Below are 22,621 nucleotides of genomic sequence, written 5' to 3' on the forward strand. Positions count from 1 at the left end.
ATTTTGATAAACGAGTCGATTCTACTTATATAGATTTGAAAGTTAGCAATGTCTTCTATATATCCTAATATTATAGTAACTTTTATACCATAATAAAAATCCTCGAAGTTGAAATTCTGGATCCGTCACTGATGAGAGCACGACTCTCTAGTGTAAATTTTTTAATTAATTCAACATTTTAATTTCTTTTGGGTCTACCCATTGTAAAATGAGATTATGACACGCCCGACCCAGATATTCTCTTGAACACCAAGGTAGGTAAGTGATGGCTGACACCCGAAGGTGACGAAGCCATACTAACATGCATGAGAACAATGAATATGAAAAAAATAGTAGAAATTTAAATACAATGATTATGCATATGAGGAACATGTTCAAAGTATACAACTAATCTAGAACACTAAAAAGGAATAATATAAAATTGGATGAGCAAAGGAATGGGTCCTACACTGAGGGGACTCGAAGATGCCGATGTGGAAGTGCCTTGACGCCGGGAATGTATGCCCCAATTTTAATGTCCTGAGGAGGCACAAAACAAACATGAGTGGACCAAGTTGATATATATAACTAGCATATGGGCACACACAAAGTGTGAGAATTCATTTTTATTTTTGAAATAGAAGGAGAGAGGAAGAGAGTGATAGAGAATGTAGGAGTGGGAAGTGTTTTTGTTTTTGTTTTTAATTAGAGATATGTTAGGATTATATGTAGGTAAGGCTTTGAAAAAAACAGCAAAATTTGGTTGTGTGAAATTACATTTCTACCCCATATTTCTTATTCATGTTCTATTTTAATTAAAGGATTAATCTAGTAATTTCATAGGATTTTGGTTGACAATGAGTGTTTTATTAATTAGTAGAGATACTGAATCAATTATCAATATACTAATCCCCATAGTTTGATGGAAACTCAATAGTATAATATGCAGGTGGTTTTGCGTGTGTGTGATCTCAGAGAGGAGGAAGGTGGGTTTGTAAAGTGGTGAGAGCTCGAGGAAAGGGAGTTCGAGAGTGAAGAGAGGGAGAGAGATGAGGGAGTTGTGAGATAAAAGAGAAAGAGAGAAGGAGAGAGCTTACGGGGAGAGAAGAGTTGAGGGAGACCGGGGAACCAAAATCAGAGGTGGGCCCCTTAGGCACACCATTTAACACCAAAAAGCAATATTTTAAAACAAATAAAACCCAACCAAAAGTGAAAAATATGAAAATACCTTTCCGTTCCGTAAATTCCACGATGGATTGTTACAGATTATCCTCTACGTACGAGTACGTCATTTAAATCAACACCGTTCAATTTTTATCATGTAGCTATGTGGGTTTGAGTATGCAAGCAACGCACTGGGGCTTGCGCACCTTAGATTTTTACTATGCCAAATTTAGGTTGTGAGAATTCTTAACTTTGAACATTTTGGATTTAGAGCATCTCCAACAGTTTTGTTAAATTTTTAATAGTTTACAGGGGAATAGTATTAAAAAAAACTATTTTAACTAATCTCTTTTAACGTTTCTTCTACTTATGTGACTTAGTTCAAATGCCTACACAATATCTTCGTATCAAGGCAAATAAACCATAATGTCTAGCTTCCATGAAAAAGGTTTTTGAACATATGTAATGATAAACCGTTGTTTAAGCATTCAAATGCTTGTGACTGATCCATCCCGCACAATAACTTGTATCAAAAGAAACATTTCCACACATTTCAAAAAAAAAAAAAAAAAAAAAAGAAACAAACACATCCGTTGTTCAGCCTTGTTAATCTTTGGTTATTGATCTTCTTTAACCCATTCAATCCAGCAAGTGAAAATTAAGAGGGGTGTTTGAGAAGTAAAAATAGGTGTGTGGAGCACTACCCCTTTCATTTTCACCTTACTTATTGCTACACAAAAGAAGTAAAGGACAATAGTACAAAGAGGCTTGTAGCTCAAATGAGTAAATCATTTATATTGATTAAAAAAATTATTATTGCACGTGATATTCTAGGTTTGAAACTATGGAAGAAATTTTTTTATAATGGTTTTTTTTTTTTTTTGGTAAAATTATTATTTTGTTGTAAAACTGATGTTGTGTGCAGTGGAATAGATAAATAAGACACAAAATTTACGAGGTTCCTCTATAGTGAGTGTGACTGGAGTACGTCATCGAGGTAGCAATGGTGCTTTCATTATAATTTGAATAATAAGATTATAAAGATAACTCTTTCTATTATCTCCTATCTTCTTCCTCTCTTCTTTCTTCCTTTACCAGTCATATGTCTATTTATGTATATTTGCTCTCCTTCTTCTCATCCATTTTATAGACAAGGCTTTAGACAAAGTTGTGGTGGGATGAACAGTGGATTGGTAGTGGGATAGGTGGCCATCCACAATGAATGGCCTGTGAATTACAACACTCCCCCTTGGATGACCACAAGTCTTCAATTGACTTGTTAAAATCTTGATATGTTTTGGATGCTCCCCCTGATGGGTGTCTCCCCCTGATTTCAAATTCTTTAGGTTGATCATTGATCATTCTGCTTTAGTCTCTTACGGGGAGAGTTGCCGAATGAGGTGCTTTACTTGTTCTTAACTTTCCACATGTTTTTTCTTGAATTGGGTTGTAGGACTTTCTACTAGACTTGCACCAAAGGTCTAAATTTACTCCTTTTATATGGAGCAGAATTTGATTCAAGGGTGGTGGACACTTGATATTGAATCGGACTTGTGATTTCTTCAAGATCCTTGGGACTTGTCCTTGAATGAAATGGAACCATGAGCAACTCCACATGACAAGTGATCTTTGACTCCGTCAAGGATGAATTAGTTCGTGTTTTGTTGTGCTTGTCTCTACATGCTTCAATGTATCATTTTCGCTTGCCTTATTTGTTCCCCTTGTAGAAGTGGTATTTTCCTTATGCAGGTTTGGCATCTTCTTTTGCAGTATTTTTCCTCTGATGTAGGAGTGGAATGCAAACCTTACATTTGATAGGTCCCCCTTGTAGAAGTGGTATTTTCCTTATGCAGGTTTGACATCTTCTTTTGCAATATTTGTCCTCTGATGCAGGAGTGGAATGCAAACCTTGCATTTGATAGGTCCTTCAGAACATCACTTCTCAGCGACTCATCATGCTTAGTAGCTCCAATCATCATATCAGCAGTTTGAAAATGAGTACTCGAGAGCGATACTAGGTAAGCAATCAGGAAAGTTTCCAAGCAGTCGGTTCCTGACTGGAAATTTGATTTCAAGTTCCAACTGATTGCTTTCTTTCTCCTTAGTCCTCTAGGTGAGAATAAGGACAAAGAAAATGACAGGGAGATTGCATGATATGAGATATTTTTGCTCTTGTCCCTGATGATATGAGATATTCTTGCTCTGGTGTGACTTATTTGAAGAGGTAGTCTCGGAGAGGAAGAAAACTGAGTATTTCGAGATACTTTGTTGAAGATGCATTCTTGAAGAGGAAGAAGAGCTAGATAATTTTGTAGGTCTGCCTTGTTATGGAAGATAGAGGTTGACATATATAGGGACTTCGCAATAACATGTAATGGTGTTGTGCCTTTACTCTTGTCAGCAACTATGGTGTAATTAGAACACTAAGATTCACGCGTTTTCAACTTTATCAGAGATTTTTGACAAAGTTGCACATGATATTCAAAAGCTGAGATTGCGTATGAGAAATGTTGACAAATTTTATCCTGAAAATCTGGCTTTTGAAATTCGAAGAGTGGTGTCTCTTCGATTTTTGAACAAGTGGCCCTGTTGTTTCTTCTTTTATAGAAGCATTAATTGTGCTCAAAATGTAAGCTTGAAAAACTACTACATGTAGAATGTTGCCTTTCTTGCACTTTTGAGATTTTATTTGACCTCCTTTTTCCTTCATCATTTCTGAAAAATGGTTTGCCCATCTAACATTTGCTTAGATTTGAGTCTTAAGAGTGGTACAGATGAGCCGTGTCAGGATAATATATGGCACCCGTCCTTCTTATCTTCTAATGGTCCTCTTACAATTGGGGACTTTGTGATGAAGAATGACCTAACTGCTACAGTGGTAGCTAGGAATCTTCTCACTCCCAAGGATAACAGAATCCTTTCAAACATGTCTGATGAGTTAGTCGTTCAAGACTCATTGGCTTTCAGTATTCAGTGTGCGGGCTTTGTTTCTAATATGGGCCAATGCCTACTTGCTCGAACTCACCAAGTTGAATCATTGACGGCTAAGGTGGCAAGTCTTACACAAGAGATTAGAGGGCTCAAGCATGAGAATAGAGTGTTACACATGCTTGCAAATAATTACTCGACGAGCATGAAAAGAAAGCTCGACCAACTACTGGAATCCGAAGTTCGGACTCAAAATGACAATCAAAGGTTCGAGTCTTTATTCCAAAGACACCCATTGTCTCAGCCGTCTAGAGTTTCACCAAGCACTGAGGCTCCAAATAATCAACCTTTGGTGCCTTCCCTTTCTGGGATACTTCCGAGTACTGAAGCTTCACATGAGCAACCTCTGTGAAAGTTTCCCTCCTGTTTGTTTGTTTTAACTCATGTGTATGTAATTTCTCGGAGATATTAATAGATAAGCTTTATTTCACTCAATGTATTGTGCCAAATACAATAAAGCATAAACTTCACTAAGATGTGGTACTTCTGGACCAAATATCAATTTATCTTTACCTTCACGAAGATAAATGATCATTCTTAGTGTATAAATAATTTGAGTATTCAATTCATAATCTTCAATCCATATGATTATTTATAAACATCATGGATAAGATTCGTTTTAGCATATTGTTCGATTCTGCAGTTCGAGACAATATCTCTCTCAACACTTTATAAACATTCTAGACTCTTCAGGAGTCTAAATCTAATATTATCAACTCTTGTAAGATATTTTAGTATGTTACAACAATATCATAATGATAGTACTCACTAAGGTAATTTATACCATCCATTGGTATTTAAGTACATATTTTATGCTTTACCCTCCCAAGGTTTTCTTCAAGCAATCTAAATTCTTTAGGGATTTTCTACACTTCATGACACATTTTCCTTTGGAATTTATACAGAGCAACTTGCTTCCATGTATGTTTGAGGGATTTACTTATGGAGATATGATGTGGACGACTCATAACCCTTCGTATATAATTCTCCATTCATATGAACTTGTTTATAAGAGCAAAATTTCAAGTTTCAATTAGTAACCTTGTGTCATATCATGTGAGTGTAATTCACTGTATTACAAATGCCCATATGTAACCTCATTTGGTTCAACATCTTTTGGCTATATGTATTACATACACACATATATATATATATAGGTCCATTTTTCTACGTTCTTACAAGATTGTAATGGAATTACCTTTCTCCATTTTTGGCAAATAATATTTCCTTTCGTCGACAAACGAAAGAACGTGACTCAATATCAATACAGTTCATTGATGAATTTAGTAGCTACTTGTAAAAACCAAAATTACCTTTGGTTGTCATCAATTCATCAATTCATCAATCATTGATCCAATATTCTCATGTGCATGCACATGCATAAAAGCTTTTCATTTCTTTGGATACCCATTGCTGCTTCAAGGGCATTACACTATTTCTTCCAGGATAGTCATAATTTAGAGAATACGGATCATAACCTCCTCTAGAGCGTTATAGAGCTGAGATTTTAATCTCCACTTCCAGGAGTTGAGTCATTGAAACCTATATGTCTATCATGCTTCATGCGTGAGACATCAACATTCCCATGTCCACGGATTGTCCTTTTTGGGACATGTATCCATGCGGCAACTGTCATGCTTCCCACATGCAATAGTTATGCTTTGGGAATGCAATAGTTCAATAGTGTCATATTCTTCTTCTTTTGAAGTACTGAACGTTTTAAATCTAAGGGTCTGCCATGCTTCAGGCGTGTACTAGATTTGTTAACACATTATTTTGTCCAACAGGAACATCAATTCATGTAGGCACATTTGCAATAAGTATATGTGATTTTATTACTTTTGTTGTATCATTAAATGCATCTGGCATTTGATTTGCATATCGTTGCATCATTCAATTATTCTCACTTCGTTTTTATATTGATAGCTTCATGAATCAAAATAAGACAAATTCTCTTCGTTCTTCTAGAACGGTCTTTTCTCATCATTCTTCTGGAACGATGTTATTTTCCCCCCTAACGGAGGGAAAACTGTCTTATCAAAATCCTAGTCTGCAAGCCATGCGGTAAACATATCCCCAGTCAAGGGTTTCAAATGTTGAATGATAGATGGTGAATCAAATTCAACATAAATTTCCAGTTTGCCTTCATGGCTCATTTTTAGTACATTGTGGTAGTGCAATAGGCACATACATAGCATAATCAAAAAACTCGTACATGTGTAATGTTTGGCTGGTGCCTAAACACGAGTTGTATTGAGAAATATTGATGGTTGGTAACTGGTCTCAACCAAAGTTAATAGTGAATTATGTATAATGGTATGTCCACATGTAGAAAAACTTGCAATCTCGTTTTCATGAGCAGAGCATGGGTAAACAATTTCATCCGCTTAATAAATGCTTCTGCAAAATCATTTTTTAGTATGAACATGAGGAACATGGTGTTCAACATCAATGCCCAATGACATGCAATAATCATCAAAACTTCGAGATGTAAACTCTCTAGCAAAATGTATCATACATCAAGGAACTTTTGGTCCTTATTTAATAGCCTATGAATTGGGACTCTCATGGCCTTTATTACAATTAAGTTGTGACACTTCGGCTCTTCAAACTTAAGGTACTTATCAAGAAACTTCATGTTCGATCTTGAGGATCTGGGGACTTTATTCCTGATCTTTTTTCATGATGGAACTTCGGGTCTAATCATTTTATGTGATGAGGATCAAGAAACTTTAGGTTCTTATCTAATCAAGGAACTTCGGGTCCAGTATGTACTCATCGTAAAGAAAAAAAAAAGTACAATAAATAAATTAAAGCAATAGGCGGTAATTCCAACCATGGTAAATAAATTGCTTTAAATAAATAGAACTTGTGATAGGGCTTTAAACCAACACAATGCACATAAATATGTCAAAACAGAAAATGCAATAATTAAGTCCTTATCTTTTTGCTTTTTCTTGGTCTGCTATTTTCTTTTATTTCAACCCTTCTACTTTTATTATTATTTCACAGTTCGAAGTCATTTTATGAGGTTCCTCTACAGTTAGTGTGACTAGAGTACGTCATCGGGGCAGCAGTGATGCTTTCATTATAATCTGGAATAACAAGATTACAAAGATAAATCTTTCTATTATCTCCTTTCTTCTTCCTCTCTTCTTTCTTCCTCTACCTGCCGTTTGTCTATCTATGTATATTTGTTGTCCTTCTTCTCATCCATTTTATAGACAAGGTTTTAGACAAAGTTGTGGTGAGATAAACAGTGGATTGGTAGTGGGATATGTGGCTATCCACAATGAATGACCTGTGAATTACAACATACTTTTCTTTGTTGGATTTTTATGGATAAAGTTGGAAACCAATGGATACAAAAAGGTCAAGGCCCAGGCCCAACTAATAAAATAAAAAACCATAAAAAAAACATTTGAAATAATAAATAGGGCACGGAGCACAAAAGGGCGATAGCCGTTAGAGACAGACCATCGAGACTTTTCGGTAGTATGAAGACCCGACGGTCAGGAATTAGTAGCCGTTATATTCAAAACGAGATGAGCACATGCCCTTCTCTCCCAATTTGAATATGATTAATAAATAAAAACCCTTTTAAACCCAACAAGAAACACAGACGCACAGAGTAGAGAGAGAGAGAGAGAGATTTTGAAGATTTAAAGCTTTGTTATTTGCCTTACTTTGATCGAGTCCCTTGATTTGTCTTCAAGGTTTGTGGGTTTCTTTCGATCTTTCGTTTTTTTTTTTTTTTCGAAATTTCGAATGTTCTGGGTTTCGATTGTTTCAGGTTTTCGGACGTTTTCTTATTGTTCTTCGTGTTCTAAATCATGAGTTTTTTTTTATTTCATAAGCAACTGTGAAATCATTGTACATTTCTATGAGCTATTTACACATTATGAAACCCAAGCAAACTCTTGTAGACCAACGATGATAGCATCCCTCATTTTTATATCCAATACACTAAAAGGAAAAAGAGGTATTGGCCATTTTTCTCCGAACTTATACAGAGCTGCTAATTTTTACATGGACTTTTATTTCAGTTGATTACCTGCTAAACTTTTGCAATTGGTCACTTTCCCTCTAAAATTTAATTTCCCTACTAAACACTAAAATTCAAACAAAAAGTGTACAGAGTGAACTAACATAAGAGAAAAAGCGGAAGGAAAATAACAATGTATTGTGCACATTAGTGATAAAACGGAGCTCAGACGCCAAATTTGTAAACCCGTTGCGTCCTTTTGTCTTGTCAAATTTATAGCGCTTTTTTAAGGCCCACTTCATAATATATTCCAACTATCCGAATTATCTATTTTTATGTATTCCATAAGAAATCATGTCTACCAAAAATCACTTAAATCTTAACCCATATGACCGTTGGATTAAGGATTTAGGGTTTTTTTTTGTAGAACCGTATTCATCTATTTTCTTTACTATAAATGAATGTCTTAATGATTTGGATTTGTCTATTTTTTGCAAGTATGATATATAAATGATGTTTCAAAAGATCAACGGTCTGAAAAAGGACATTAATAACCAAAATATAAATTTCATTATCAATGTGGGTTTTAAGAAAAGCCCTTGTGGTCGTATTTTGATTTCAACACCATTTGACAATGAGATTTTATATGTTGTGATACTCCACGTTCTCAGTTTGTGGTTGTGTTGAATTCGAGAGAGTCGACTTGCTAAGTTCATTATCATCTGTTTTGTTCAAGTTTGTTATTGTATTCTATAGGCTAGGCTTAGCTGTATTGAGATTTCAATACGGCAGAGCCTAGCCTATAGATAGCTAGCCTACACACTACATGCCTGTTGCCAAATTTGTGGATGACCACAACATTAATAACACTAGCCTCTACATTCGCACACTCCTGCACGTACAAAAGACCTTATTTTAATCACGCATGCTATGTAATTTCAAAGCATTGTTCTTCCCGTTGTAACAATAGAGAATTTTATGGATACATGGTCTACCTTTTTCCTAATAGCACTTGATTCACCAAATTGTCTAAATTTCTAGTCGAAGAACCCTGTGGACCGGTAGCTTCTTCCGCAAGCTTCTTCCAGTCCATGACCTTGTTTTTCATTTTCTTGCCCTTCTCCCCTTCCATTAATTCTCTAACAAGCTTCTCCACTTCATCTCTCTTCACGTCATTATCAATCTCCACGCCGATCCCCCATTCATTGCAAGTATAGTAACAGTTGGTCGTCTGGTCGGCAAAGAAGGGCCGACAGAGCATAGGCGCTCCTGCAGACAAGCTCTCAATGGTTGAATTCCAACCACTGTGCGTCAAAAACCAGCTAACTGATGGATGGTTCAGGACTTGTTCTTGGGGGCATCAACTCTTTCTTTGGTTTCAAACTCAAACTCTGGTGGAAAAATCGCTGATTTACCAATAACCAAATCAGGCCTAATTGCCCACAAGAAGGGAAGCTTACTATTTGCTAGTCCCCAACCGAACTCCAAAAGCTGTTGTGTTGTCAGGGATATTAGGCTGCCAAAATTCACATAAACAACTGAATTTCGCGCCTTGGCGTTTAACCATTCGAGGCACTTAGTTTCTTCTTTCCACATACTATATCCCATAGGCTTCAAAAGGTCTTTTGGAAATTGATTGAGAAGCAATTGGAGAGGGCCAATGGAATACACAGGCGGAGGTAGAGATCACAGAGCACTCAAAACATCTGGCTCCAATGCATCAAAAGTATGAACAACAACTGCTGAAGCTTCATGAACTCTTTCAACTGCTTCCAAGGAGAATTTAAACACAAGGTCATTCAGATCTGTAACTCGAAAGCAAGTCGGGAGATCCCTCAAACGGATACCCTTCATTCCTGGAACCCAATCTATTACCATCTCCAAAAATCCATTTGTCAAGCAGCTCTCATCTACAACACAACATCCAAGTAAAGGAAAATTAATCTCATCAATAGTTTGTTTAATGATAAATTGGCAAAAGGAGTATTTAGGGCCTCTATGGTAATGCTTTTGACAAAGCTAAATGCACTTTCCAACAACCAAAAGCACTTCCGACTATATTTCGAAGAACAACTTAAAAAGTGCTTATGATTCTGTAGAAGGGTGTTTTGGATTCATGAATAAAACCACTTGGATTTCTGATAAATTTAGTACAAATTTATAATAAAAGCACTTAAGCAAAAAATCTTACAAGAAGAAGTGCTTCAGCTTCTCACCTTTCAAAGGTGCAAGTCCTTCTTCCACTAAAATAGGATATTGTTTAGAGCCCATGAAGCCGGCTGCGGCAAAAGGAAAGAAGACTACGATAGGAATTCCAAGCTCTTTAGCAGCTGTGATGGTCGATGTCATAAGACCATCTGAAACCATACAAGTCACTGAAGGATTACTGCCATTCAGTTTCTTGAGGAGGTTACACAACGGAGCCAAGAAGTTCTTTCTGACGGACTCTTGAAGCAAAGGGAACTATTGGCGGGGATTGGTATCTGAAAGGCCATCTGGGATTGTTTCATACCAGTAGTCAGGCAAGCCATCGAGGGAGCTGGGGCCAAGATATTTAAGAAAGCGCTTGTGGTTGTACTCTGCGTTAACAAAAGTTATGTGAAAGCCTTTGTGGTGGAGGAGCTTTGCAAGTTTTAGCATTGCCGTTACATGGCTTGGAAGTGGAAGCGGTGTACATACAGCATGAGGCTTATTGCCTACTACTTCTATGGAACTAGTCATCTCATATATCTCTAGTCTAAGACCGGACTACTATATATCTATATTGTATGTATATATGTCATATACATTTTGTATATACTTCAAATTTGTATGATGGTGGTCCAGATAAACAATGGACGTTTGAGTTTGCTTTTTCATTTTTGACCTATGTGGCACGTGGTTCTCTTCGTCCTATGGAGTGGAGGGCTGCTTGGTATTCATTCCAGCATACTAAGTAAGGAGGTATTCATTCCAGCATATTTTCCTAAATCAACGTTGATTGGATGCTAACCAAGGTAAATATGTTGGATGATTGTTGACTTTCTCAACACTCCTCAAGTTCTAGAGCGAATATCATGAACGCCAATTTTCCTAATAAAGGACAAAAGCATTCCTTGCCTAAGGCCTTGGTAAAAATGTCATCAAACTGTGATGTGGATGGAACAAAGCTGGTGACGATCTTTCCTTCCATAATCTTATCTCGAACAAAATGGCAATCAAACTCAGTGTGTCTTATTGTCACTTAGTACTACGGTCTAGTGGTATTCCTCTTCACTTGTGAGAGGTTTCAGTTTCAACTCTTGCCAAAGGCGAATTGGAGCCACATTATTGCTAGCCCTTGTGAGGACACTCTCCCACCGCCTTAGTGTAGATAATATTGTTTGTTAAAAATAAAAATAAAAAATAAAAAACTCAATGTGTCTTTTTCGTTCGTGAAACGCGGGATTGGCAGCACTATGGAGAGCTGCTTGGTTATCACAAAATAGGGTGACCGGCCCTTGATAGTTTGAGTACTTCTGAATATTTCCTTGATCCATAATTTCCAAGGTTACAATATATAAATAATATAGGAAGAATCATATGACTGATCCCTATTACAATTTATACAAAGCTAATTAATACAATCAACACTAAGTAGGAAGGTAATCAGTCCAACATCTCAAATCAACGTTGATTGGATGCTAACCTTGGCAAATATCTTGTATGATTGTTGACTTTCTCAACACATGTGATAAAAGTTTGTCCTCTTGCTCATCCATGTGTCTTTTCTATGACCTAATCAGATTATAATCCACAAGGATTTTTCAAATCTTTGCAACATCAACTTGTGGGAGAATTACACGGTAGTACAGTACCACCAGCTGGCATTGCTGACCTAGGTAAAACGTTCCACTAGAATTTTGCCATCTGTAGAATTTAATACATGCCACCGGTGGATAAAAATGAAATTCCAAATGGTTGATAGAATCATTGATTCACCGCTCAAGATTAAGAATTTCTCGAATAAAATTTGAAGAGGAATTTTATGTAAAAGTGAGGAAGAGGAAACAAGAACGATGGAGGCACAATCAAAGGCTGTTTGATTGAATGAGAAATCAGATTCAGAAAATCCATGGGCGGTGGCTTGGCTTCCAACAACCTTCGCCATCGTTTCCAAGAAAATTAATTTGGGATTTTCTCCCATCTTCTTGAAGCCTACAGGTCTTTCCCAAATCCCAATTATCCAATGTAACGACCCATCCTAAATTTTATGGTTTTTATAATTTTAAACATGAATTTACGAAAATGTCCTCTGAGGTGAAAAGTGTTGATTTTTGTTGACCGTATTATCGTGTCACGTAGGGCACTTTTCCTTGGTGTATCCTTGTAGTGCTCGTCACTACAAACGCGTGGGTGCAAGCGAAATTGAATTTGGAGCTAGAACGTGAATTTTACAGAATCTGATGTGTTAGCGGTATTTTAGTAATTTTGCATCCGCGGAATATTTTTGTGTTTGATCTTTTTTCCCCTTGGTTGGTGAGCCTGTGAGGCCTACCCCCACTACTACAATATTAGCTTTAGGTGTCGGATGATGGTGACGGTTTGATAAGCCATTATATCAGATAAAAGATAACTGACACATCATTAGTATCGGATAACAATGAAATCCTATCAGTTATATCCGACATAAATTCCTGGCGGATATTTAGTGTCAGATGCAACTGCTATAAAATTATTATAACCGCCGGTATTTTTGAATTTTTTTTTTTTAAATATTTTTAACATATTCTAGCGGTTTTTAAGTTAATGGTAACGGTTATAACCGACATAAATTGATTATTTTATTATTTTAAAATGTTATATTGATTAAAAATAAATAAATAAACACATGGTTTAAATATTTTTTTTTCACTCATGGCCCTGTCGGATATAACCGGCACGAACAAAGCAAAACCCTAACAGCTACACCCATTCTCATTTCAGCTTTTGATGATCTCGAGCCCAGAGCCCACATGGCACTCTCATTCCGCGAATGTCCACAGTGTCCTCGATAAGCCCAGAAGCTTAGGATGCGCACACATGTCGTGCTTCAGGAAAAGGATCTTCCTAGGATTCCAAACGAAAAGCCATAGGTTTCTCTCGTTGCTTTCATTTCTGAGTATAATTAGAAACCCTAGGTCCTTCTCCCTCTAGAAACCAAAAGAGGTCTTCTCATTTCTCTCAGCCCTTTCTCAAATCAACACAAACCCTAGGTAGAAGCCATAGCCGCTTCTCTATCAACCATGAGAAATGTCTTCATGGCTCTCGACCTACACAAAATCTAGTCTTCATTGTTGTTCAACACAAACCCTTCGCCTTCATTTCTCTCGATCTAAAACTGTAATCCATGCCGCCATGGATCTTGGTCCCGTTCATGGAAGCCATCATCTGCACTGGATCTTAGTAGCGAAACCCCTAAATCAAAGGTAAAAATCTCATTTTGCTGCCATGGAGTTCCATTGAGTTTATTGTCATGGAAAAATCAAAGAACTAACACATCCATTCAACATTTTTTTTTTTTTTTTTTGCGAAAGTACACGGATCTACAACAAGGGAGGTGCACCAACACCCAAAAGTTCCAGATCCACGGCGAATTGTCCAAGACTCCCCTATCTTTAGGTAAAAACGTAATCACGCCCAAACTTTGGTTTTGATGTTATTTTCAAAGTTTTTTTGTGCTGTGATTTTTACACCCATCCGTGTTCTAATGTATGCACAAGAGCAGACTCCAAAGCTTGGATACGACATTACGCAAGAGAGACAAAACACGGATCAAAATCCAAATTAAAGATTCATGCTCTCAGTTGACTGTGTTGGTTTTGCATGTCGAAAATCTGTTGATTTGCAAGAATGATAAAGTTTGGGGGTAGTTTTGTAGGGTGCTCACGGATCTGTTCGTTGGTTGTCTTGTTGCAGGAATACTCGAGATCCGTTCACTGGAAAATGCAATGAATGCAGGGGAGGCCAACTTGAAAGGGAAAGAAATGATTCATAAAGTGGTTTATATTTTTTTTATTATTAATATTTTTTTTGTTGGTTTTATCCGATAGATACTACTTTTATTTATTCATTATTAATAAATTTTCTGTCGGTTATATCTGACACAATTTCTGTCGGTTTTAGAGTATTTTTTGTCTAAAAATTCATTTCCTGACGCTGACAATTCTATTGCTTATTATATCCGCCACTACATCCATTTTCTGTCGAATTTTTCTTAAAATCCGACAGTAATATACATTTCTTGTCGGTTATTATAGTGATACTAATAAATGGTTTCGTAGTAGTGCCTTGATTTTTGGTCCCCTGGTTCTCTCCTTGTTTTTCTCTCTTTTTCCCTCTCTTTCCTCTCATTTCTCTCCCCAGTGAACTCTCCATCTCCTTGTGTCTCTCCCTCTCATCTCTGCATTCTTCTCTCCTCTTCGAGGCACAGATGCACGTACACAAACAAACAATGACAGCAACAACTCCACCACAGTTCACGTCGGTGAACCACCATCTAAATCTCGTTGTCTCAACCCCAGGCCAAGGTCCCAGAACTCCGATAGTGGCAGAGATTATTGTTCATTGTCTTCCCTGACGAACCCACAACAAGTTCTCACCATCCCTGACATAGTTAAGTGCCTAGAACCCTTTAGATTGTGTTTTAAGGTTAGATTAGGGTAGTTTTTAAGTTATACTCTCATGTTGGAAGCAAAAATAGCTTGGGGGAACCTTCCCCAGTTTTTCAATGAATGAACCTACTTTTGCAGGCATTTTCAGGCCAACTTCAGCCACCACTCGATCTCTATTTGGTACAAATCTATTCTCCTCATTCCCAGCTTCATTTCCACATGTAGAACATTGTTTTTGGTGGAGAAATGAGCTCGAACGGAGCTCTAGAAAAATAGCCTAGAATTCGGCCAGTTTGAGGCCTCGCGAGTACAACATACTCGCGGGCATATGGGTTACGCATGGTGTTGTAGTACCTGGTGCATAAAGCACACGTGCCTCTACCGAAGGTATTGTGCTCTGCCGCCGTCCATGGCGGCACTGGTGACTTTTCTGGCCAATTTTCTAGCGACCCAAATTGGCTCATGGTGATGCGCGGGGGAACCCGAGGTCCCTCTTTAGATTTTCGACGTTCCGAATCTGAATCCGACATCCGTTTTCTCAAATTCAATCGTTTTAGTAAGGTTTTACTAATTGGTCCCTTTATGTGCTTAGGTGGGTTGTTGTGGCAATCCCGTCCTCCCTAGTTCGAACAACTCCTCAACGATAGAGTACCTATGAGTGGACACCTTCTTAAATTGCATTATTTTATTAAATGCTAGGCTTGCATTCACGAAAAGCATGTTTTCATGATATTACGTTTTATGCATTATTTATGATTTATTTACGATTTATTGAATATATGGTTACGAAAGATTTACGAAGCATGGCTTTTTACGCTTTACAATATATGATGGATTCACGAATATGAATTTATGATTTCACATGATTGATTTATTATGGTTTATGAGATGATGCTTTGACCTTTTGAGCCCTGATGATTTGATACGAGAAATGTGATTTATGTTTTTTGTGCTTAATTAGTGGGTATTCATACATCACACACACACACAACCTGAGTATGTATATGTTTATGGCTATATGACACATTTAAGGATATTTATGACATACTCCCAGCTTCACTGGCGAAACCAATGTCAGACAACTTCACTAGCCATGGCTAGTGTCGGTGTGTTATGTTATGTATATATTTCTTCTCTGGTGTAACCCAAAGTCGTACAACTTCACCTTCGGGTGATGGGGCCTACCATGTTTCTTCACTGTTGTAACCCAATGTCGTTCAGCTTCACCTTCAAGTGATGGTTATGCCTTCGGGCGACTATAATACCCCTAGTTGAGTACATCATTGATGTGACTATGAATGTTCTATACCGATAGCACTTCCATACTGGTTAGTATGGCTTCGTCACCCTAAAGTGTCAGCCATCACGTGCCCATCCTGGTATATTGGGATCGGGACATGTCATCCAATGTTAGAAGATATAATTGCACAACGATGGCAGATCAAAAAATAAAGTATTTGGTCAGTAGACTCGCCGTCGCCGGTCCAGCAAGCTTTTGGGTGGCGTTGCCATGGCAGAGGATCAGTGTAACCTCCGTTTCGGTTTTTAACGTCGGAGTAAATGGCATCTTGGTTTTATATAACGTGGGTTTAAACAGCTTAAGCTTATGTGTATTTGTTGTACACATGGCAAAATTTTAGTGGACAGGTACTGCCACTCAGCAAAGCCAGCTGGTGGTACTGTATCGCTGTATATTTTCTCCAATTTGTGCTAGCTTCTAAACAATTAACTCCAACACAGGAAATCCAAGTACTTTCACCGACCAATTAAGCGGGGAACAAACAGAAAAAAGCATAATGTTTCAGTTTATTCATAAGGATGCTGCTAACCGAGTACAGGAGCCTCAGCGAAGCGCATCTAGTCGCGCAGTACATCGCTATTGTTTAATAGCACTTGCTTCACCAAGTTGTCTAAGTTTTTGGATGAAGAACCATGCGGACCGGTGGCTTCCTCCGCAAGCTTCTTCCACTCTATGGCCTTATTTTTCATTTTCTTGCCCTTCTCCCCCTCCATTAATTCTCTAACAAGCTTCTCCACTTCATCTCTCTTCACTTTACTATCGATTTCCATGCCACTGCCCCATTCGTTGCAAGTGAAGTAACAGTTTGTCTGCTGGTCGCCGAAGAGTGGCCAACAGAGCATAGGCACTCCGGCAGACAAGCTCTCAATTGTTGAGTTCCAGCCGCTGTGTGTTAAAAACCCTCCAACTGATGGGTGGTTAAGGACTTTCTCTTGCGGGCACCAACTTACTATCATACCTCTTTCCTTGGTGTCGGCCACAAAGTCGGGTGGCAAAATTGCTGTTTCCCCGGCAACAAGATCAGGCCTAATTATCCACAGGAAGGGATGCTTGCTATTTCCAAGTCCCCAACCAAACTCGATAACATGTTCAGGTGTCATCACCGCTAGACTGCCGAAATTCACATAAATGACAGAGTTTGGTGCCTTGGCGTTTAACCATTGGAGACACTCGGTTTCTTCTTTCCATAGACTGTATCCCACAGGCTTCAAAGGGTGTTCTGGTATCTGATTGAGAAGCAGTTGGAGAGGGCCAATGGCGTAAACAAGCGGAAGCATAGATGAGAGAGCATCCATAACATCTTGCTCCAACGCATCAAAAGTGTGAAAAACAACAGCTGAGGCTTTGTGAGCTCTGTCCACTGCTTCAACGGTGAAGTTAAGGAAGATGTCACTATCCCAGTAGGGGAGAGCCCTTAAGCGTACACCATTCATTCCCGGAATCCAGTCTATTACCTTGTCCAGAATGTCATCTGTCAAACGGCTTTCATCTACAACACCCAATCAATCATGTCATATTTAAGAAACAAGCAATAAATCATTAAAATAAAATAAATTCTTAAATATTTTCACCTTTTAGTGGTGCAAATCCTCTTTCTACCAAAGCAGAATAGTGTTCAGATCCCATTAAGCTGCATGCAGATGCAGCTAAAGTAAAAAACAGCGTGATAGGGAGTCTAAATTCTTCAGCAGCCGTGATAGTAAACGCCATGAGGCCGTCTGAAACAATGCAAGACACTGGAGGACTAACATTGTTGGAAGCTACCATGTCATTGAGTTTTATTATAAGGCTACGAAATGGAGCCAAAAAATTTGTTCTGATAGAATCACAAAGCAAATAGGGGTCTTGGGCGGAGTCTTCCTCTGAATCTGGAAGGCTATCAGGAATTGTTTCAAACCGAAAATCAGGCAAGCCATCAAGAGAGTTGGGTCCGAGAGATTTAAGAAAGCGCTTGTGATTGAACTCTGTGTTGACAAAGGTTATGTGAAAGCCTCTATGGTGGAGGAGTTTTGCTAATTTCAGCATTGCCTTGATATGGCTTTGAAACGGAACCGGAATACATACGGCGTGAGGCTTATCACCTACTGCTATGGAACTCATCTTCGATTTGCATTCTCACAAATGCAAGCAGTCCGAGCTTTATAGGCAATCGACCATTTTGCGGCGTTAAATGTCAGCGAGTCCAATAAATAATGGACGGCGAGGTTGATCTTTCTTCTGTACTTTTATTTGAAAGGCCATACTGGGGTTAGAGATTACATGCACAGGCTGAAAACATTTTCATTACTAAGGCGGCGCTTGTGGAAGAAACACGCGGAAAGAGTAAAGAAAATGTGAAGAGACAATTACCCCCAAACTACATCTCTAACTAAAGGCATGGGTGTGAATTTACTGTCGTTGAACAGATCAAACCAATCAGTCTTACCAAGGATCTTCAGCTCAATGGACTAAAAACCAGAAATATTTCAGCTCACTGTGCACTTATATGGAATCTCATTCTAACAAAGGATTCTCGTGGTTTCTGAGGATCTAGCTACAGGAGAGCCAGGAACGGAGCTTTTTCCACCCAACTCTGAATTGAAATGTGTAATTTCTATTGAGAAATGAAACGATGGCCGAACAGCATATCCTCAACTTCTATTCACATGTTCCACAACTTTCCCAGTCAAAAGAAAAAATAGGACCTCAACTTCCATTCAATTGCCAGCATTCATCACATCGCATTACTGGCATAAACTATAAACTCTTCAATGCGGGAAATCAAAAGTAATTTCAATTGCGAAACGAAACGATGGGCAAACAACATATGTCCTCAAGTTCTAAACACTCGTTCCACAAACTTCTCAAAACTATACACAGGCTTACCATGATTGGATTAATCCTTTCTTAAATTATCACATCAAGAAACAACCAGTCCTGCAAACTTTCAACACAAACAGTAAACTCCAGCAAATGGTGGTGTTTCAGAAGTACATCGCACCTTAACCTGAAGGGCAGTCCCGCGCCCAGTGCCCTGGCTTGCCGCACTTATAGCAAGAGCCCCCTGAAGCAGACCGTGCTCCCATTTCGGCCGGAGCAGCATTATACGAAGGAACTGTTGGGCAATCTCTTGCCCAATGCCCTTCCTTTCCACACTTAAAGCAGGAAGAACCAGTAGTTACAACATACCCCTTGTTGTTTGCCTCGCTCAAACCATATTGCACCTTTGCACAACGACCTGGAACACCAGCAGCTGCCGCAGTATGCTCATTGCACCACTTGAAGAACCCACAAGAGCTTCCCTAAACCAGCAAAACAATGAAGCCATTACCCTACTTCATTTCAATTCAAACAAACTCTGGTTTCGACATTAACTCAAACACATACCATACACGATACAGATTGCAAATTTGCAACATAATTTTATCTAACTGTACCCATATCAATGAATTAGGCTCAACAAATTAAAAGGTACCTCCTTCGCAGGACAACGGTAGAATTGGCTGCCAATATTTTTCCCAGTTTTGGCAGTTAAGATTAAGCAGACACCGCCACCGCAGGGACATTCTAGAGCTGGAAACGAAGAATCAGATGCAGCATAGCTATGGCTTCTAGTAGCGCTACCAGTAGTAGCCGTGGCATTTGGCCCGGAAGCAGCATTGTCACACCACTCAAAGAAACTACAGCCTCCATTTTCCTGTCAAAATTTAGTAACATTATACAAAATCAGTAACCATATCCTCCATTGTTCTCTTACATCCAAGAAAAAAATATTAAAAATAAAAGAAGAAATGGATATGGGTTTTTGAACCTGTCTCAGAGGGCATTTGTAAAACCTTCGACCCGGATTCTTCTCAGTATTTGCAGTGAGGACCAGGCAGGCTCCATACCCACAAGGGCAATTTTTCTCCGGAACAGAAATCGAAGAGTCGCCGCCACCAAAATTACCATAATACCCACCACCGCCTCCTCCTCCGCTGGGGGCATCACAATCGCGGGCCCAATGCCCCGGCTTCCCACACTTGAAGCACGTATCACCACCAGCGGAGACGCCGTCATTCCCGGCCGCCCCGACATTGACCCTCCCTCTGGATAATCCGCCGCGGGGAGTGTCAGGGAGTGCTCGATTACTTCCCTTGAGAGCAGCGGTGTAGAGGCCGCCGTCGTCGTGGTCCGCGCCTAATTTTTTATTCGCGTGGGAACTGAAGGAAACGGCGGCGTTTTGTGCGGGCACGGTGCTGATGCGACGGCGCTTGTAGGCGAGCGCTTCGGCCTCGGCCGCCGCTACCTGAGAAAGGAACTCGTCGTCGTCTTCGATCTCGATGGCGAAACGTTTTGCTTCAGTCTTCATCTCTCTCTCTCTCTGAATTACTCCGCTCACAGCAGCAGTGAGGTAGTATTGGGAATCGAGGAGGCACTTCGATTTCGTATTTGGTTTTCGTTAAATTTTGATTTTGGCCCTCCTTTTCCCTCTCTCGCTAATTTTCCCGGCTTTTTTTTTCTTGACCAAGTCCCGTATTTAAGTGATATTTACAAAATTTTCCAATTCAAAATAGGGATTTTAATTTAAGACCCTACTAAGTGATAAAAGAATAATTAACAAACTTTACACAAAAGTGATTTGTTTTAAAGCAAACGACAGGGTAATTACACTAAGTTAGAGGGAATTGAGATTTAAGTGTAGAGGCTAGATACGGTACTCTAGTTAACTTGGCTAAACTCAAATATGCACAACAAAGTGTTATTGCTTAAAATGATCTATTTTCAGTCATGGTTACTGATATAAATAGTTTTTAATATGTTGTTAATATTTCATTGTGTAGTGAAAATTTAATCGAAATGTCTTCGATATTAATTTTGATCAGCTCAAGAAATAATACTTGAGTTTAAATCTTTTTAGAGCACTTTCACCAACCCCTTTTGCCATGTGAAGGTGCCAAAACAACTGTCAAATACATGCCATACCACCCATTTTTAGGAAATTGGCACCTTGGTGTCGAGCCAAGACTTGGGAGTTAGCTAAATTGCCTAAGGGTAAGAAAGCTATTGGTTGCAAATGGGTGTATGCCAAGAAGGAAGATGCTGATGAGAAAAGCAATGTGAGATTCAAAGCAAGATTAGTTGCTAAAGGGTATGCACAAAAGGAGGGCATTGACTACAACGAAATATTTTCTCCAGTTGTGAAGCACTCCTCAATTCGTATTATGTTAGCTCTTGTTGCACAATATGATCTTGAGCTTGTGCAACTCGATGTGAAAACGGCTTTCCTACATGGTGATTTGAATGAAGAGATCTATATGTGTCAACCGGATGGGTATATGGTGAAAGGGAAAGAAAATTTGTTTTGCAAGTTGAAGAAATCACTTTATGGCTTGAAGCAATCTCCAAGACAATGGTATTTGAGGTTTGATAAATTTATGAGAGGCCAAAATTATTCTAGAAGTCAATATGATCATTGTGTGTACTTCAAGAAGTTGCAAGATGGGTCTTTCATTTATTTGTTGATATATGTTGATGATATGTTGATTGCCTCAAATAATGTTGAAGAGATTGAGAAATTGAAGAAGCAAATGAAAAATGAGTTCGAGATGAAGGATCTTGGTGAAGCAAAGAAGATCCTTGGCATGGAGATCACTAGAGACAGAGAGAAAGGTTTGGTATGTTTGAATCAAAGACAATACCTTGAGAAGTTGATTCGGAAGTTTGGAGTTCATGATTCAACCAAACCGGTTAGTACCCCTTTGGCTCCTCATTTTAAATTAAGTTCTCTACAGTGTCCTAAAACTGATAAAGAGAAGCTGCAAATGAAAGATATACCATATGCAAATTTGGTTGGTAGTTTGATGTATGCAATGGTATGCTCTAGACCGGATATTGCTCATGCAGTTGGCATGGTGAGTCGATATATGCATAATCCAGGTAAAGAGCATTGGCAAGCAGCTAAATGGATATTGAGATATCTCCATGGTACTCGAGACATTGGTTTATGCTTTGAGAGAGATGACTCTGGTATTGGTCATTTTGTAGTTGGTTATGTTGATTCAGATTATGCAGGTGATCTGGATGGAAGGAAGTCTACTACAGGCTATGTGTTTACTATGGCTAAAGGGCCAGTTTGTTGGAGGTCCATTTTGCAGTCGTCTGTTGCTTTGTCTACTACAGAGGCTGAATATATGGCAGTTGCTGAAGCTATAAAGGAGGCCATTTGGATACATGGGCTGATTAGAGATTTGGGGGTTGATCAGAAGCAGGTGGAGGTGCATTGTGATAGTCAGAGTGCCATTTATTTGGCTAAGTATCAGGTTCATCATGCGAGGACCAAGCACATAGATGTGCGTTATCACTTTGTTCGTGAAGTTGTTGGTGAAGGAGAAATCATTCTCCAGAAGATTCCAACTAAAGACAACCCCGCTGATATGTTGACTAAGGTTGTTGGTGTAGCCAAGTTTGTTCATTGCTTGAACTTGGCTCACATTTTGCCTCTATAAAGAAGGCGTTGAGCAGTAGGAGTTTTGGAGAATTGGCTCGGCATGAGTTGTTCTCTTGCTAGTGTTTGGGAGTGATTTTTTGTGTCAATTGTGTTGGTTGGCTTATCATGGCGTTTTTGGAACTTGG

The 22,621-nt window shown here is 38.8% G+C and overlaps 2 protein-coding genes, 1 long non-coding RNA gene and 1 pseudogene across 5 annotated transcripts; 1 reads left to right on the forward strand and 3 right to left on the reverse strand.

Annotated features, from left to right (window-relative positions):
* Positions 1–9,049: 9,049 nt before the first annotated feature.
* LOC137709443 (UDP-glycosyltransferase 85A3 pseudogene) lies at positions 9,050–10,828 on the reverse strand (annotated as a pseudogene). The gene is made up of 2 exons (XR_015958765.1): positions 10,333–10,828; positions 9,050–10,026 (listed from the first exon to the last, which is right to left on the reverse strand). The product of XR_015958765.1 is annotated as a UDP-glycosyltransferase 85A3 pseudogene (transcript).
* A 2,386-nt stretch (positions 10,829–13,214) lies between these two features.
* Positions 13,215–14,117, forward strand: LOC148689402 (uncharacterized). 2 transcript variants are annotated; one of them, XR_015958281.1, is made up of 3 exons: positions 13,215–13,542; positions 13,651–13,735; positions 14,033–14,117. It is a non-coding gene; the product is annotated as an uncharacterized LOC148689402 (long non-coding RNA). The 2 variants fall into 2 exon arrangements; XR_015958282.1 differs by having other exon boundaries at positions 13,842–14,110.
* Positions 14,118–16,466: 2,349 nt separating this feature from the next.
* Positions 16,467–18,261, reverse strand: LOC137708295 (7-deoxyloganetin glucosyltransferase-like). The gene is made up of 2 exons (XM_068447341.2): positions 17,599–18,261; positions 16,467–17,516 (listed from the first exon to the last, which is right to left on the reverse strand). Exons 1-2 carry the CDS (start codon positions 18,125–18,127, stop codon positions 16,585–16,587), a joined length of 1,461 nt encoding a protein of 486 aa, XP_068303442.2. The 5' UTR covers positions 18,128–18,261; the 3' UTR covers positions 16,467–16,584.
* Positions 18,262–18,778: 517 nt separating this feature from the next.
* Positions 18,779–20,469, reverse strand: LOC137708296 (uncharacterized). The gene is made up of 3 exons (XM_068447342.2): positions 19,818–20,469; positions 19,482–19,703; positions 18,779–19,308 (listed from the first exon to the last, which is right to left on the reverse strand). Exons 1-3 carry the CDS (start codon positions 20,355–20,357, stop codon positions 19,009–19,011), a joined length of 1,062 nt encoding a protein of 353 aa, XP_068303443.2. The 5' UTR covers positions 20,358–20,469; the 3' UTR covers positions 18,779–19,008.
* Positions 20,470–22,621: the final 2,152 nt, after the last annotated feature.

Source organism: Pyrus communis, chromosome 17 (assembly GCF_041283825.1).
Source record: "Pyrus communis isolate YQ-2024b chromosome 17, ASM4128382v1, whole genome shotgun sequence".
In the NCBI taxonomy this organism is placed as follows: Eukaryota; Viridiplantae; Streptophyta; class Magnoliopsida; order Rosales; family Rosaceae; genus Pyrus; species Pyrus communis.

Excerpts from the sequence above, each read along its gene's own strand:
- LOC137708295 (XM_068447341.2), bottom strand. The coding sequence starts at position 18,127 with ATGAGTTCCATAGCAGTAGGTGATAAGCCTCACGCCGTATGTATTCCG. Across the intron at positions 17,517-17,598 it reads AGGATTTGCACCACTAAAAG|ATGAAAGCCGTTTGACAGAT; the intron begins GTGAAAATATTT and ends TGGGTGTTGTAG.
- LOC137708296 (XM_068447342.2), bottom strand. The coding sequence starts at position 20,357 with ATGAAGACTGAAGCAAAACGTTTCGCCATCGAGATCGAAGACGACGAC. Across the intron at positions 19,704-19,817 it reads ACAAATGCCCTCTGAGACAG|GAAAATGGAGGCTGTAGTTT; the intron begins GTTCAAAAACCC and ends AAATTTTGACAG. Across the intron at positions 19,309-19,481 it reads ACCGTTGTCCTGCGAAGGAG|GGAAGCTCTTGTGGGTTCTT; the intron begins GTACCTTTTAAT and ends TTGCTGGTTTAG.